Here is a 15749-nt window from a genome sequence, read left to right on the forward strand (position 1 = left end):
GACATTATGGTGAACCTTGTAATTCTTCCACTAAAGGAATTGTGAAACATGAAGAGGGAACACATGAGTGAAGACGACAGTCAATTCCCTCCTAATAGACACTCAGCTTTCAGCTTTGCACAGCTCCAGTTCACAGGAACTAGGCTAACTCTCCCCATCTCATCTGTTTTGTAAGAAAATCCCAATAAACATGATGCAAACATCATAAACATGCAATAAAAGTAGACATCTGCACCATGTTCAAAATATAGTTTTTCTTCTACAGTATGGTAGTGGCTTGTTTATGAAATGGTACATCGACTAGAAATTGTTGGCTTCTGGACCATCACGCAAACACCCTTCATGTACTCTTTCAGCTTTGATTCTTCTTCTAAAACTGTTCAAGTTACAGTCAACCAAAGTGCAGAATTGTTTTGGACTGGCACTGCATCGTGTTTATGCTACCAGCGTTTGTTGTAACAAATCAATGCCTTATTTAGCTCAACTCCCTTCAGGGAAAGCATTAAAGAGAAGCAACAACTCAGAAGTGAAGGCGAGAAAAAGCCCTTCAAGCGAAGGCCCCAGCACTCCTGACAAGGAGGTCACAGCGCTTCTCTGTAACTGCGATGTTGAAAACAATAACTCCCTTCCATACACATTCCAGGTTCTAACCACAGCTCTGTACTTTCCTTGCAGTCTATTCAAACAGCATGTGAGGGCCTCTGAAACTCAAAGGGAGTCCATGTGTTTCAGCAGTCCTTTGGGTTCATATCATAATTAATATATGGCCCTGTAAATTTCTTGTCAGCTTTCTTGGTCCATTTTTATTTTATTTTAAAGGGCTTCTTGGGCCACAGGGAAAGCCATCTGTGGGAACCACCTCAACGCCACCCCCCCCCCCCAAAAAAAAAAAGATGGTGCCTGATGGACTAGAGTGCCAACGCATTTCCCCAAAACCCTTGGATTGGTTGAATGACTGTGAGAATATCAACCGCACGTGGTGACAAAGCAGGGCATCACTGAGGGCCTTACAGAGCCAGCCTGGGGTCTGAGAGAGAGAGAGATCCAGCCCCCTTGTCAAGGACACCATCTGAATGATGATGAATCCCAGTCGAATGCAAGGAGCTGCATTGTGGGTCAGGCTTTATGGCATGAGACTGGGCCTGAATGGTCTCTCAGTGTTCGCTCACCCGTGAAGACCTATGCTCTGCCTGGCCCATACAGAAGAAGGGAGTTCTCATGGAGCCAAGGCTCTGGCCAAGCAGGGGCCTTTCACTCATATGAACAGGCTGAGACATCACCCTCACCATGCCAACCTCTCTAATTGAGCTATGGATGGACCAGAGGGAAGGACATCACATAGGATGGAATGAGGGGAAACCTGTTCGGGAAGCCTTACAGAGACTAAATTCCTAAAGGATTCTGGATGTTTTTCGTATATTACACTGCAGAGTGAGGATGAATTACGTAAGAAGACCTTACTCACAGCCTACATGAGGTGGTAACTTTAAATTATGTTGACCTAGTTAACACTTAATACAGCAAGTCAATGTGCTCTATATTTCTGACTTCATGTTTTTGCATGATGCACTACTCCATTGATCTGTTCACGAAGTCACTGGTCCATGTGCCCATTATGCACATCCATTCTCTTGTTTGTTGACCCATTTACAATATGTGGCTAAACAAGAACAAAGCAGTTGAAATGCAGCGATGGATATTGCTTTAGCTTTAAAGTTGCACTAGGTAATAAGTGTGAACGTATGTGCTTTCCTCCAGTTCCAGATTGATTGACAGGGGTTACACAAAATAAGCCAAGGAGCAAAGCCCGCCTCACCAAAGGCAATTGGCTGGAACAAGATTGCTGGAGCATAATTGGTTGAAAAGTAGCAGGCCGCTCCACTGGCAATGAGCTGTTTGTGTAACAAAACACCTCTCTATTATACCTTTGAATCACACACAGCAAAATAAAAGTCCTACACTGGGAGACACTAGTACTGTGGTGAAGCACAGCCAAAAGCTTTTCTCTAAAACATGTGGCCAAAATGTCACATGTGCTGAGGGCTTGCCATTCTCAACAAGAATACAACATCAGAGGTCTTGATCTTCCACAGAACACCAGGAGGCAAGCTAATGTCGCTCTGGTTTTGTTTCAGTACCCTGACATCGTCTGAAGCCCCCTGGATGCACCTTCACAGAGGAAATGCCACAGTTTTTATTGGGGAAGAAGTGGATATGCCATTAAAGAGTAACCATCCTCATTCATTATAGAGGAATACATGGAGAGAGAGGGAGACCCATAATGGTCGTACCCACAGTAATGAGGCAGTTGCTTCTCTTCAGACATGTCAGACTGAGCAATGGGATTAAAAACATGCATGACTCATGCCAATGTCTGAAATAGAAATACAATTATAGTTTGAAAACATTGTTTATTGAGTTTCAAAGGGACATGCTGTGGTAACTGATTGGGCAAGGTTTCTTCGAAAACAACTTCCACAAATGTTTTCAAACAAATTGCAGACAAAAACAAGGATTCTCAGTCACGTGATGCTATATAGTGGTCAATCTGGATCGAATAAATAAATGAATAAAATCTTCTAAAAACGTGAACAACTTTAACATTTTGTTCAAAATGTCAACCTTTGGATACTGATTAAAAACACATGGAGTTCATCCTAACTGCTTCAGATGTTTGAGACTTCAGAAAACGGATGATATACTGTCTGAACTTCAGCCTCAAGATACTAACCACAGGGTCATTGTGTGCTGGAAGGATGTCTTCATGCATACCAACACATTGCCTATAGGTTTCCATCAGCATACCATCATTTAAACCCCTTTCCACTCACGGTTACAAAACTATCAGCCTTAGCAATTATTCTCCTGTAAAACCCACAATCTCTCCTGTGGAACCTGGCTCGTTGGTTGAAACTATTGTGCTGTCCACTGGTAGAAATTCCCTTCCCAGTTTAATTGCTAGTGTTTGACCAGATAAATTCCCCCGTTCTCTGATTCAGCACTTTTCTAATTGCATGTTTGTGTTTCTGTCATTTTGGGTCTGGAAGATTGGGGATGCCTGGCAGCCATGTTTCCCCTCTCGTGTGACTTCACACCCCTGGTGCTGGCACCTCCAGCTGTTCTTTAAAGTGCTGGCTGCTGGGAGCAAGAGTAGAGAATCACAGATGCTTCCCATTATCCATGTTTCCTGCTTCACCATGGAATCTGCCACCAGGTTTGAAGAGCAGAGGTTGACGACCCCTAAAGTCCTAAAGATTACAGCTGTCTTTAACACCATGCCTTGAGCCTTGAGAACAAAGCTGGGGGGTTAGGTTGAAAATGTGCCAAAGACTAGAGATATCGAATAGAGCTTTGGGATGATTCAGTTGTTTCCAGACAGATAATACTGTACTTTCGATTTGTTGTGATGACCATCAGCCACTTTCTGTGGCGGGCCACCTTATTTCACACTCACTTCAGCATGAATGGAAGTACCATGTTACCTCTCCAGTGTCCAGTTCAGATGATGTTAGAACAGTCAAAATAGTGGCCCCTAAAAGTATGGTTTGCTAGAAAAATAGAGGTTATAAATCACAACAAAGCACGTTTCCATTGCTCTCATGGGTAAATGGAGTTCATTCAATAATTCTTCGGGAATAAAATAAACCACTGAAAAAGCATTTGGGATGGAATTTCCACTCTGCGGGTGAGCAGAAGCTAGCCATTAACCCCATGATCCATTTACTCCAGAGATAAGGGAAGAGAAAAGAAAAGCTCAGTGAGGTCTCCTTAATAAGAAACGGCTGTGTTGATGTATTACTGTAATTGTTCCTTGTTGACAATTACAGATGGATAATAGACAATGATAACAACAAACACTACAGATCCTAAAATAAATTCTGCTTTAGCCAAGTCTCTAGGTAAATGTTTTGCAATGACTCTGGCTTTTCAACAATGTAAGCACTTGACTGACTGCTTTCCTTCAGCAGCAACACAGAATTTGTGATTAAAACCCCCCATGGAGATGATATCCCTTTAATCTGACTCAATCTGTCCCCTCCACACCCTGTGTCTCTGGGGAAGAGACCACATTCACACACGGCAGCTCTGCTAATGAAGCTTTCAGTGATGACTAACGATAATGGTCATCAGCTCTAATTGCTTCCACTTGTCTGGCTGCTAAGTCATCTTGACAACACCTATTAAGACCATCTAAGTGGTCTACTGTTTTAATGGAGCTGGACACAGTATCAAGGATAAAACAAAAGCTCACCTCAGAAAATGTAATCTTGTTAATATTATGTCCATCAGCGTTTTTAACTTTTTGCTCAGGAATGTGTATTAAAAACAAAAAAGTGTTATTTTAATTTGGGTTGGTGAAAGAATCAAAATAATGGAAATCCAAACAATGAGCAAAATTATCTTTCGATCAATGCAATCACAAGGATTGTACAGTATCCTACACAGTTTGACACCTGTTATAATACTAGACTTGATGGTTTACTGTTAACTTGGCTCGCGAGATGGTTTGTAACACATAACCATTTGGGAAATCGTCTTTGGAAACAGTTTGGAAAAGGGTAGGCAAAACATACTTGGCAGGTGATTGGATGAACTATATGTCTATCGGCGTCTATCATGGATGAACTAACTAAAAACAATCATAATATATAAGTGCCCTTTTACGAGATACCAAGTATCTTGTTTACATTTCAACATTGCTGCCTGGTGTGATGTTGTTTACATTGTAATAATGCCTTCAACTGATACTTCATAGAGTATATAAACATTACAGATGATGGCCAACATTTCAACTATGTGTTGCAAGACAAAAAGGCTAAATAAAAAAGAACTCTAGTGTTTTCAGATGTGCTGTAGACTCTTGTAATGTCATCCAACTTACTAGCCATGTTCATCATTTAAATGTGAAACTATTACCGTTTTTTGAATTTAAAATCATATTTTTCATGCCTTATTCATTAGTTTTTTTTCTTCTCACATCACAGCTGAACTTCCATCTGGCAAAGAGAGACACGAACTTCGTTCGACATTGTTGTTACCCAGCCATGTGAACCACCTCAAGTCGGAGAAGTCCACTGTGTTCCTTGCATGAACAAGAACAGCTGCTCCTATAGAATCTATTATCAAAGTCCCTGAATTGAACAAGGAAAGCACATTTTTACCCAGAAGGGTGTTATGAATAATACTGTATCACAGTACTACCGTACATGGAAACATGGCCGCATGTACACGCAAAGTTTTACAGTCTACAGTATGTTCAATATGGACATCCTTCTCTTCACGTTAGAGCAAGTGTTTCCAGACTCAGAGATTCTACTTCTCAAAAGTTCCCACGCTACAGCTGGTGCCGTTGTGAATAACATTAAGCTGGAAAGGCCTTTCGTTTTGTCAAGTCGCACAGGGCAAACACACACAAACCTGTGGGCACAAGCACACACACACAGACAATAGAGACATAATAAAACAGAGACAAGACTCTCAGGCTAATCTTGGGGGGTTTCCCATGACTATCCTTACAACCCCACCCACCCCCCACCATTCCCCTTCTCTCTCTCAGCTGCTGGGGGCTCTTTCTCCCCGTCCCTCCATCGGCGGGCCTATTGTTCACCCCAGCTTCGTGCTGCCCACCTCTCACCCCTGACCCCACAGTTTACCCTATCCTAGCCCTGCAGCTCTGCTCTCCCAGCTCTGTTTAGCACAGGGACAGCCTCCTCCATTCAGCCCAGCCAGGCCTCTCCACAGGCCAGCTAGCTAAAGGAGACGGTGTCAGGATTCATCGCCAGCGCTATGACAACAGAGCAGGCGACAGGCAGCTCACTTTAATGCCTTTGTCCGGACACGCACTCCTCTCTGCACTGTGAGCTTCTAATCCGGGAGCTGGATCCTGGAAGGACAAAGACCGCTGCAACCTGAACTTGGCATCTCAACCCCACACAGATGTGCCAACCATGAGGGGGGGGGGAGGGCAGGGGGAGTTATCTTGCTGCAAGGTGTCCCCCACCTTTTGACATCCCTCATGCCATTCGAGCAGAAGAAATACAAAGTCACAGGTGGTGAGAACTAGAATGGATCTACCCTGAGCTATATCACTGCATTCCTATGTTGCTAGAGACATTAGCAAACGGAAAGTTCCTTGTTCAATGCGTAAAAAAATGCCTTGCTTGTTCATTGTACAAACACTCAGTCCTGGATAGACCCGTACTTTGCCTAGCATAACCTACCATGTATTGTCCTATGGTCAATGAACAGTGCAAGGGTTAAAAAAGATTCCATCTTAAAGCAACAGTCTCTGTCAAACTAATTTGCATGTGTTCTTCCTCTCGTGAAACCCCCACTCGTCTGACACACACTAAAATTAGCTCAGTACATGCCTTAGACATGGCATAGTCTACTTTAATGTGTCCCAAAGCCATGTTGTTCTTCATTAGATTCACATCAGACCCGTCCTAAACCACAAACCGAAACACACACAGACATTAGCCCCAGAACCAAGCTTTTAAACATCAAAAGAGTGAAAGATAATCACATTTGTTACAAGGTTCCAAAAAAAAAAACAAGCAAAAAAAAAAAAACTGTTAGCTGGCCAGAAGACATAAAATGTATTTTTCTTTGCCTAAATCAAAACGGCTTGTGGGATGTGTGCTATGCCAAGTGGATCACGCACACACACGCACACACACTGACGTCTCACCCTCTTCAGTAAAGCATAAAGAATGGTGCAAAGATGGTCGGAAACACTGAATCATACTTCCAAGTAAATCTCATTACTCTGGTCCACTTTTACCAATATAGTTCGACAGAGCTCTAATTGCTCCCAAGCCTGTGAGTCAGGGCACCAGCAACCTGTGACTGTGAGGCTGGAGGCTGGCTGTTCTGTGAGGCTGCAAGCTGGCTGTTCTGTGCCTTCCAGATGTTCTCCTTCCTTCACAGTGTCGTTTCCAAACATCAGCTGTGGTAACTCTATTGTTACAGGGTTTGTTTCTCTTAGGGCCGAGGTCAGGTGTTAAAATGGCGTGGTAGACCTCACAGCAGTGTGAATGCCATGCAGCAATGCTAGCTAGCTCCTCTCCGCAATCTCAGATTCCTAGTTATGGGGTTGATGTGTTTTTCTGACTAAAACTTGGGATTTCCTCTCTCTCCTGAAGCTCCTGGTTATTTGTATTCATTTAGTCCAGGGCTTTATAGCTCTGTTCACTTTTTCAGAAACCAGGATACGATAGCGTTGCTTGTACTCTAAAGAGGAAACAGCTTATCACAGTAATTTGTGTTGGGGACATGCAAAAGTCAATAGTATACATACGAGACATAACAAGTCCCTAAGTGGAGGAGAAAGTTTTTCTTTTTTTTTTCTTTGTCCACTTTCTGTAATTTCCCCACACAGTCAGTGGCTTAAAACACGCTCCCTCGACACGCCAGCTATTGGGCTATTGGGTTTCCTGCAGCTGTCGCTCAGTCCGTAAAACTGCTCTGCTATTCCAGATATTTTCATCTGCTTAGCAGACGTGCCTATCAAGTCCCTCTCTCAGGAGGATGAGGATGGGAGGTAGACAGCCTCCTCACTTGGGAGACCTCATCACACGGGAAGATCATTCCTGGCTGAACAGTGTGACCATCGTGGTCATTGCCCGGAGACACTATTCAACACACATGCAGTCACATGCAGTTCAATCACCCCAGTCTGACCCAGTGATGAGTCATGTGTATGTTAAGTAACATCCAAGATGTGCACCTTAGGATTTCAAAGTTGAGACAACCAAGCATTGTAGGCTGATGTATAAGATGGCTTTTGTAACCACTTTGTCATGAAAAATAAGACTTGAACGGAAATTGGACTCCTGCATAATTATTTTTGACTTAGTACAATCTATTTTTTTTAATTTTCACACGTCACCACATCTAAATAATGGTAGCCATTGTTGGGCAATCCACGTGTGCAGCACCCATATCTGTTTTCCTGGTGAACACCAGAGTCCTGGGTGGAGGAACATGCTTGTCCAAGCCGTAGCTGATCACTAAAGGGTGTACTGGTAACACTTTAGATCCAGGTGCTTGTAATAAGCATTAGTTCATAAGCAACAATGACCCTATAAGATGCTTATTAACAAGAACATGTGTTGATTAAACATACCAACTTACTAAGGCCTTATTACCTATTAACTAACTCTCTTTACAAGCACCTGGATGGAAAGTGTTACCGATGCAATTTCACAAATCCCTGAAGAGCACAGAGTCACAAAGGGTTACTTGGGTTTGTGTTTAGGAGTCTGCTCGACACGTCCTGAGCGTATCCTTTTGGATGTGTATGAATGGCTGCGGGGCTGGCCAGGATGGCTCTTCATATGGTGAGCACTTCTCATTGGTGCGGAGGGGAACCCCAGATGCTTTTGTCTTACGGTTGTTTAGCAGCGGCGTTGAAAGTGGAGGACAAAGAGCTATCTGTGGAGGGTTGAATGTGCTCCATGGGCTCTCAGCCAACAGCTCAAATCTACAGGCTCCTTCTTTAGCGGTCCTTCACCACCACCCCACTCCCACAGTTCAAAAGCAGTCTAATGTATTCAGAGTGTATTCTCTCGCTCCCTGCGAATGACTTTGCAGGGGATTAGTTGGCATCCCTGACTATTCCTCCTCACTACTTTCCTGCCTCTGCTGCCACTAAAATGATTTTCCTTCATCGACAGTCACAACCATCACAAGCAAACAAGAAGACTCCGTGGTTGTAGGAGCAACAGATCAAGCCAACAATAAAAATGAGATCAAGTTCCAATTCTTGCTTTTGAACAAGGTCAGAAGGGAACAAAATGTGACCCGTGGCAGGCTGAAAGACAAATGGTTCAAATGATTCACTTTTCCTTGGATTCAAAAGGTGAAGTGTCTCCTCCAGTGTCGGTTTCACTCCATTGTTGTCACATGTAGAGTTACACAAATCCTTATGCCTTAAGCGTGTGCCAGTTAGACACAATAGCCCAAGGAATGAGTTAGATCAAGATCAAAGACAGTCATCTATCTTGTTAATTGCATGATCTTCACAGCCACTCTGGCCCCGCCTCACCGTGACCTCGTCTAATCCCCTGGCCTAGATCCAGGTCTCGCCCTGTCTGACCCAGGCATGATGACATCACAAGACTGAGGTGTCACCCTTCCTCTTGACAACAACACATGGCTGTCATCTGAACCAATAGCATCGCGCCACTGTCTCTGACCCTGCAAGGCAGACACTTCTATTAACCTTTTGCTATGATCTGTTTATTTAGTTACACTAAGCCACGAAATAGAAAGTAGGCCAACCGCGAAAAAAATATATTGATATATTGTGCCTCATCGATGCCATCCTCTGTGTGTGTGTTATGTGGAGAAAGTGTGTCAAAAACTGTTAATGGAGTCATGGAAAATGCGTCTGTGTGGAGTTGGGTCATTAGATGTGAGGAGCAGCAGAGCGTGCTGTACAGTGCCTGTTCAATGAGGGGGTGGGAATGCACATCAGTGGTGGGCTTGTGTCCCTCTGCTTGTTTGTCCAATCCATTATTTCCCACAGGCCTTCTGGAACACGCATTATATGCCAAACAAAACCTTTGATACTGACTGCTATTCCACAGACAAATATCTCCCATCCTCTCGACAAACAACATTGCCAGCATACAGTATAGAGAGCATCTGTACACATTCTGCGTCACTGGTAAGGCTTGCAAAGACCCAGGGGAAAAAAAGCACAACTGAAACTGCCCTGATCGTATCTTTAGCATGAATCTCCCCTTTCTGGCAGGACAAACTTTATGCTCCCAGCAAATTTGAATAGTAGTAGACATTTCCATATCTGAGATATTTTTAGTTATTCAATTGTCATCCTGCTTCCACCATGTGGCATTGTGACAACTCTGTAACAAGGGTGAACTCTGGGTAGCGGCTGCTGAATCTGGTGAATAGCCCTTAATAAAAGTGAGGGAGGGGCGGGGGGGGGGGTTGCCCATGCTTGAGCAAACATTCCCACTCAGAAACTTCTATTCCAATAATTTCATATCACAATACACAATGGTCTTCTTTGTGATCTGAAGACTTATTAGACTCAACAAATGAACATGAGCGCTTGGGCAGACCTGCAATGTTGCCGGTGTCGGTAGGCAATCAACCGTCGTCGGGCGAGGGTGGAGGGGACAGAGGAGGGGAGGACAGAGCAGTGAAGAGGAGAGAGGAAAGGAGGAGTGGAGGTTGAGAGACAACAGGAGGGTTGAGATGGAAATTTGAGGGCCAACGGAGAAGACGAGGGGATGAAATGCGTCTTTTCATCAGACTGAGTACTTTCTTTTCAGGAGCTGCAGAGTTTGTCTAAAGGAAGGGCCTCGTCTAGTCAGATCCTCTGCCAAATGGAGGGAGGCCCAGGAATCACTCAATTATGACAACAAAGTATGTCTCATTAGCATAGATATTTAGTATATTTAATGACTGTGAATCCCCTACAGACTGGTTGTCTGGGAAATCTCACATTGTTGCAAAGGGAGTCAAACGTTTTTCAGACTTTGTTTCTACAAACGGCAAAGGCCTAGCTGAGTATTTGCATCACACAATAGTCCTGCAGTTCTTCACAGAGTTCTTCTCCTGCTGTCCTTTATCATGTGCAGTGCCCTTGGGGACGTAGGCAGGAGGTCATCTATACTGACCTCCAACTGAGATCACCTTGGGTAAACTCAAAGCAGGGGGAAACATTATCTCACCAACTGTTATTGCTCAAGCATCAGCTGACAAGCTGCTGATTCTGTAAGCGAAAACACCCGGCTCTGGCCTCAACACATCCAGTTATGGGTCCTCTTCCTTTACTTCATACCAGGATGCAGGGTCACGCACCAGTCCTGTGTCTTTGTCACTGCCACACTAACACAGCTTGATGTGACGAAAACAATCTGACACTTTCCAGACATCCTAGTGCAGATGGTGGCAGGAGAACCACAGTGTAGCTTTCAAACAGCCTGAGGCAGCAACAACTCATGTTTCCCAGACACTTTTCTTATCCTGTCCACTTGATCGCCTTCAGAGGGCAAAGAGTGAAAAACAAGCCTCTCGATCTTCTCCTCGTGTGGAGTGATATGAAATTATGAGTCCAGCAGTACGCAGTGGAAACTCCAAGATCTCGTTTACCAGAACGCATTAATCATACAGATTCACAAATCAAATGGCAAATCAAATAAGACAAGAGCACCCATGACATATATTACTAAATTAAATATTCAAATGACGGGATAACTGGTGAGAAATGTTTAAATTGCATGGTTTGATGGGGTTCAATCACTCTTTCCATGGTACTATTGTATTGATTGTGGCTGTAAACAGTACTGTGTTGGAGCAGGAGGTTAGTTTCCATGTTTCCAAGTTTCCATGAGGAAAAAGCAGACTCTTCTTGGCTATCAGGGTCTGGCCCAAGGAGGAACAGAAAATAACTGTTCAAGTCAAGGCCATAATTTGCTGTATTTGATTATGCTTAACTCTAGAAGTCACAAGACAGACCTAAAATGTTAACCACCAAATAACTCAATTGTACAGTATCTATGGATGCAAAATTGACAGGCTGGTAGGTTTTCCTATTTGCTTTCTCCATCTCTATCTGAAATAACTTATCCAACTTTGTATTCAAGCTTCTACAACAGAATAGTGAACTGACTCGGGAATCTTCATTGCCACTGTACGGCATTAAAAGATCTTTAGAAAATGTGTATCTGCAGTGGGGAAATGCCACTTTCTGCATGATTTTATTCTCCACAAAGATACACATTCACCACATTTACAGTGTCACCTCTCTAAGTTACTCAAAAGCGAAAAGTGATGTCTTGACAGACCACATATTAGATATGTAAATAGAACAAAGACCACATCATTTAAGACTCAAAGCTGTTTGTACAGAAGAGGGGCGTGGCAACAGGGGCTGCTGAGTGGGCAGGTGAGTCACATGACCAGCAGTAAGTAGTTGTTGGCAGGACATTGTGACAATCCATGCTGTTCTTTCGAAAACTAAAAACACAGTGACAAGCATATTTCCACATTTGCATACTGTAGGCCAAGACAATGTTAAACTGTTGACCATAGACACAGATGCTTGATCTCCCTGGGACATTGGAATATGGCATTTCATATGGCAAAGGAAGACAGAAAGTTATCAGTTACACAACTTCGCAGGAACATCATCAGTCATGGCTTCAAGGCATCCTGTTTGTTTTGGGCCGCACAAATCCATGCACACATTCTTCACTTAATCAATTTCAGATCGTTTTGAATACAGCTGCAAGACTTGCTTCTCCCAGGTTCAAATCAAGTACATCAAGTACAAGTGTCATTAGTCTTCATGCTGATAGAATTGACTTATCTCATCTAGAGCTTATACACAATTCCAAAGAGTTTTACCAGAAGGATGATCAGTGCCTATTTAGAAGGGGCTCAGTATAAATGACTAATCTCAAAGGTAGGTTTAAGAGGATGAAGTAAAACCTCCAGTTCCATCATCACAGTCCTCCCCAACCAAGGAGCAGCAGTTGTTTTAAGGTCCCACGAAGAGCATTTGAATATGAACTGAGACTCAGTGAGTGACACAATGGACAATGGTCAATTGCCATGCAGGCCAATATCCTCCCAGAGAGATACAGGACGAGGGGGCGTGCTGTGTTAGTTCACAGGGTGGCTACTCTGCAACTTGTAATTCAGTGAACTTCCCTCTGCGTTAGGAGCCGCTCAAGTCGCACAAAGGAGCCGGGTCCAAATTAGGAGCACAAAGACACCACTGTGGGAGCTTCAGAAAGAATTAATGAATGCTGATACACATTCTCACACTGTCAGGAGTGTTCCTCTTCAGCCTCTGCTACAACCCTGCAAATCACCGGGCGTCTTGTGAGAGCACCACTACATTTGCTGTCTTAGAATGTATGTATGCGAAGATGGACAGCCAGTGGCTGACCCTTTACCAGCGCACCGTCTTACATTGTAAACAACGTTGAAATACATTGGAGTGTCAACAAGCTGCCTCCTGCATCGTGGAGCACATAGCCTCAGCATTTTAGAGTTTTGTTTACGAAGAAAATGTGAATACATGAAGGCTAATTCCCCAACTTTATAATGGAATGGAGAACGGTGAGGTAGCTCACCGCTCGTCCTTTCTATACTGTCCCATCTGGCCAACAGCCTCTTACTGCCCCAAAGCCCATAAGTCTGCTTGGAGCCTTTAAGAAGTGCTCAACATCCGTGGAATTGGCGCCTCACTCCTCCCAGGCATTCCCAGGGTGACAACACAGATGGCAAACACTTGGGACTGAGTCAGAGAGCTGAGCAGGACATGGGAATTGCTCCCATTGCAACTCCCAGTTCAGCCCTTCACATGACAACATAGGCCAGCTAGACTGGGATGCAGTAGAGTCTCATAATGTCGAGCCCGGAGATGAATGCCTCAAGAGTGTGTGGACCTTGAAAAGACCGTTCACCAAGTGGGATAAGGGAAATGTAGTTGCACTCATCACACTGAGTGAGATGTATCTGTTGATGGTTTACCCACTCAAAATAATTGGTCTAATAGTCTAATCAGGGCATGTTTAAATAACATTTATTTTCAAAGCGCACTAATTTTGTACCCTGTTCTGAAGGACCAATTCCACATGTTTTACATACAGCGACGTCCTCTCAGAATTCAGTTAGTCCACATCGGTCATCACTATGGGACATCTTAAGGCTTTCGGAGAAGAATGTATCGGTCTGCTACTTTGACCAATCAATCAACTTGTGACAAAGACTCTATGATCAAGCCGTATTAATCATCAAAGCAAGCGTGCAAAGTGATAAGCGGGCAATTCATCAAGCAATGCAAATTCACTCAAATCTACAACTTACTGCGCAGTGCGCAACCAAAGCTGAGTGGCGCATGACAGTAGTGAAATCCTTTTAGACTTATCTCTAATCGCGTTCCACGACTTGGTCAACTACCCTGCACCTTATGCCGATACTAACGAAATAGGGTCAGATAAAAATACTTTTGAAAAAATAAAACCGATGGAAACTGATTGTCAAAGAATTTGCGATGAACTGTATAGATGCAAATTTTTCGAATGACAAAAATTAAACTATCAAATAGTGATGGTAAAGTACAAGTTAGATACGCGTTAACATTTAAATCATAAAATGAAGTCAAAACGTACCCATTGTTCAGTTTCCCAGAGGTTCCGAAGTTTAGTGGGGTCCGATGAAAGTTCAGCAAACAGAGATGTTGCGTCCGGGGATGCACATGCGAACGCCAAACTAGTCCACGGAGTTTCTGCGCTCCGTCCTGTTTGGAGACAAGCTACCGTGACGTCACCAAAAGGGGGATTATACCGATGGTGTGGAAGGACAGAGCTTGCTTTGGCCCCTCACCTCGCCAATCTGCTGAGGAAACTGACAAAGTTTTACAGGGAGTTCAACTCTGACATAATTAGTCTCGCAACACCCATTCAGCCCTTGTGTGCAGCATGTAAAAAACATGTTTCTAGTGAAGATAATATACATGCAGAGGCTGACACTTACTATTAGACTTTTCTTCTTTTTCCAAAGAATGATCCCGTGTTGGGGTTTCTAAAACTGGTCTGATAATTGTCAGTAAAGCAACCTGCACTATATCATGTAGAGTGTAGATTATTCCAGAGTTGTCTTGGGGTTTCTCAATGCTTGAATACATCAGTAGGCCTTATATGTGTACTGCACAACTAGACTGATAAGATGTAATCAGGCCAGTTGTGCAGTCCTTAGCAAAAGTGTCAAGAAGGGACCAATGAGCCATCCTGCCCTTGCAGGGGTTAAGATTCAGAGCTGGATAGTTAATGAAATCCATTAACCCTTGCCTAATATCAACATTTCTGTGAACAGGAACATACTAATCACAGAAGTGATTTAGTAAGTTACGGATATTCCTATACTGGTGGACTTCCTTGCGTTCTTGTTTTGATATCAAGATTACAGTGTGTCCTTTCAGGCTGACCACTCGGGTAAATTCCAATCTCTCTGCTTTTCACAGAGTTGGGGCCAGTGTAGGGATGGAAACAATGCCAATCACCATTGATCGAGAGCGTTGGTATCCGGTATCCAAGGAGCCCCAAGCTCCCTCTAGCAACAGTCTTTTCACAGTCCGCCAAATGGCTAGCTCTCAATGGGACGCTTCATGGTCAAACAGGGCTTCCGCCCAACATGGCAAGGACAACAGCATCCAGACAGCATTCATTTGACACCAGCTATATCCCGTATCTTTGACTGAGAGATGGAAAACCCTCAGTTCACAACTGGATGTTGTGGTAAGGGAACCACACTGAGGGCAATGGTGCAGTTCCTTTTTAGTGGCAGAGGTAGTTTTCCAGCTTTAGTTTTTGAGGGTTTGATGTAGTCTGTAATTACTGGTGCAAAAACAAGGTGTTAAGTTGTTCATAGAGCTCTGGAGAAAATTGAGAGACCACAGCACATTTTTGTTTCATTTTTTAAAAAGTTGAGAAGGACAATTTTGAGTGAGGAACAGAAGAATAACATTTGCAGTGGCCTCTTAAATGTTACCTTTCTGTTCCTCACTCAAAATTGACCTTCTCAACTTTTAAAAAAATGAAAGAAAAAGGTGCTGTGGTCTCTCATTTTTTTCCAGAGCTGGACAATCAGAAGATGCAAAGAGGCCAAAATCCATCCTCAGTAAAACACAGAGGATATATCCATGCTTTATAGGCTGTCTGGATGTGGTGCTTGTCCATACATTCTGTGTAGCATGTGTCTAT

General features: G+C 43.5%; 1 protein-coding gene across 2 annotated transcripts in view; it reads right to left on the reverse strand.

Moving 5' to 3' along the window:
• Nucleotides 1–14368, reverse strand: part of gpm6bb (glycoprotein M6Bb) — a 29588-nt gene extending 15220 nt beyond the window's left edge. The window contains exon 1 of one of the 2 annotated variants that reach the window (XM_084688335.1): nt 14160–14368. In XM_084688335.1, coding sequence (XP_084544461.1) covers nt 14160–14163 — 4 coding nt within the window. In that variant the 5' untranslated portion in view covers nt 14164–14368. The remainder of the gene's footprint in view (nt 1–14159) is intronic. The other variant, XM_084688337.1, reaches the window with a different exon arrangement.
• Between the last annotated feature and the right edge of the window lie 1381 nt (nt 14369–15749).

This window comes from Hypomesus nipponensis, chromosome 23, assembly GCF_054491055.1.
Source record: "Hypomesus nipponensis isolate SF chromosome 23, ASM5449105v1, whole genome shotgun sequence".
Taxonomy (NCBI): domain Eukaryota; kingdom Metazoa; phylum Chordata; class Actinopteri; order Osmeriformes; family Osmeridae; genus Hypomesus; species Hypomesus nipponensis.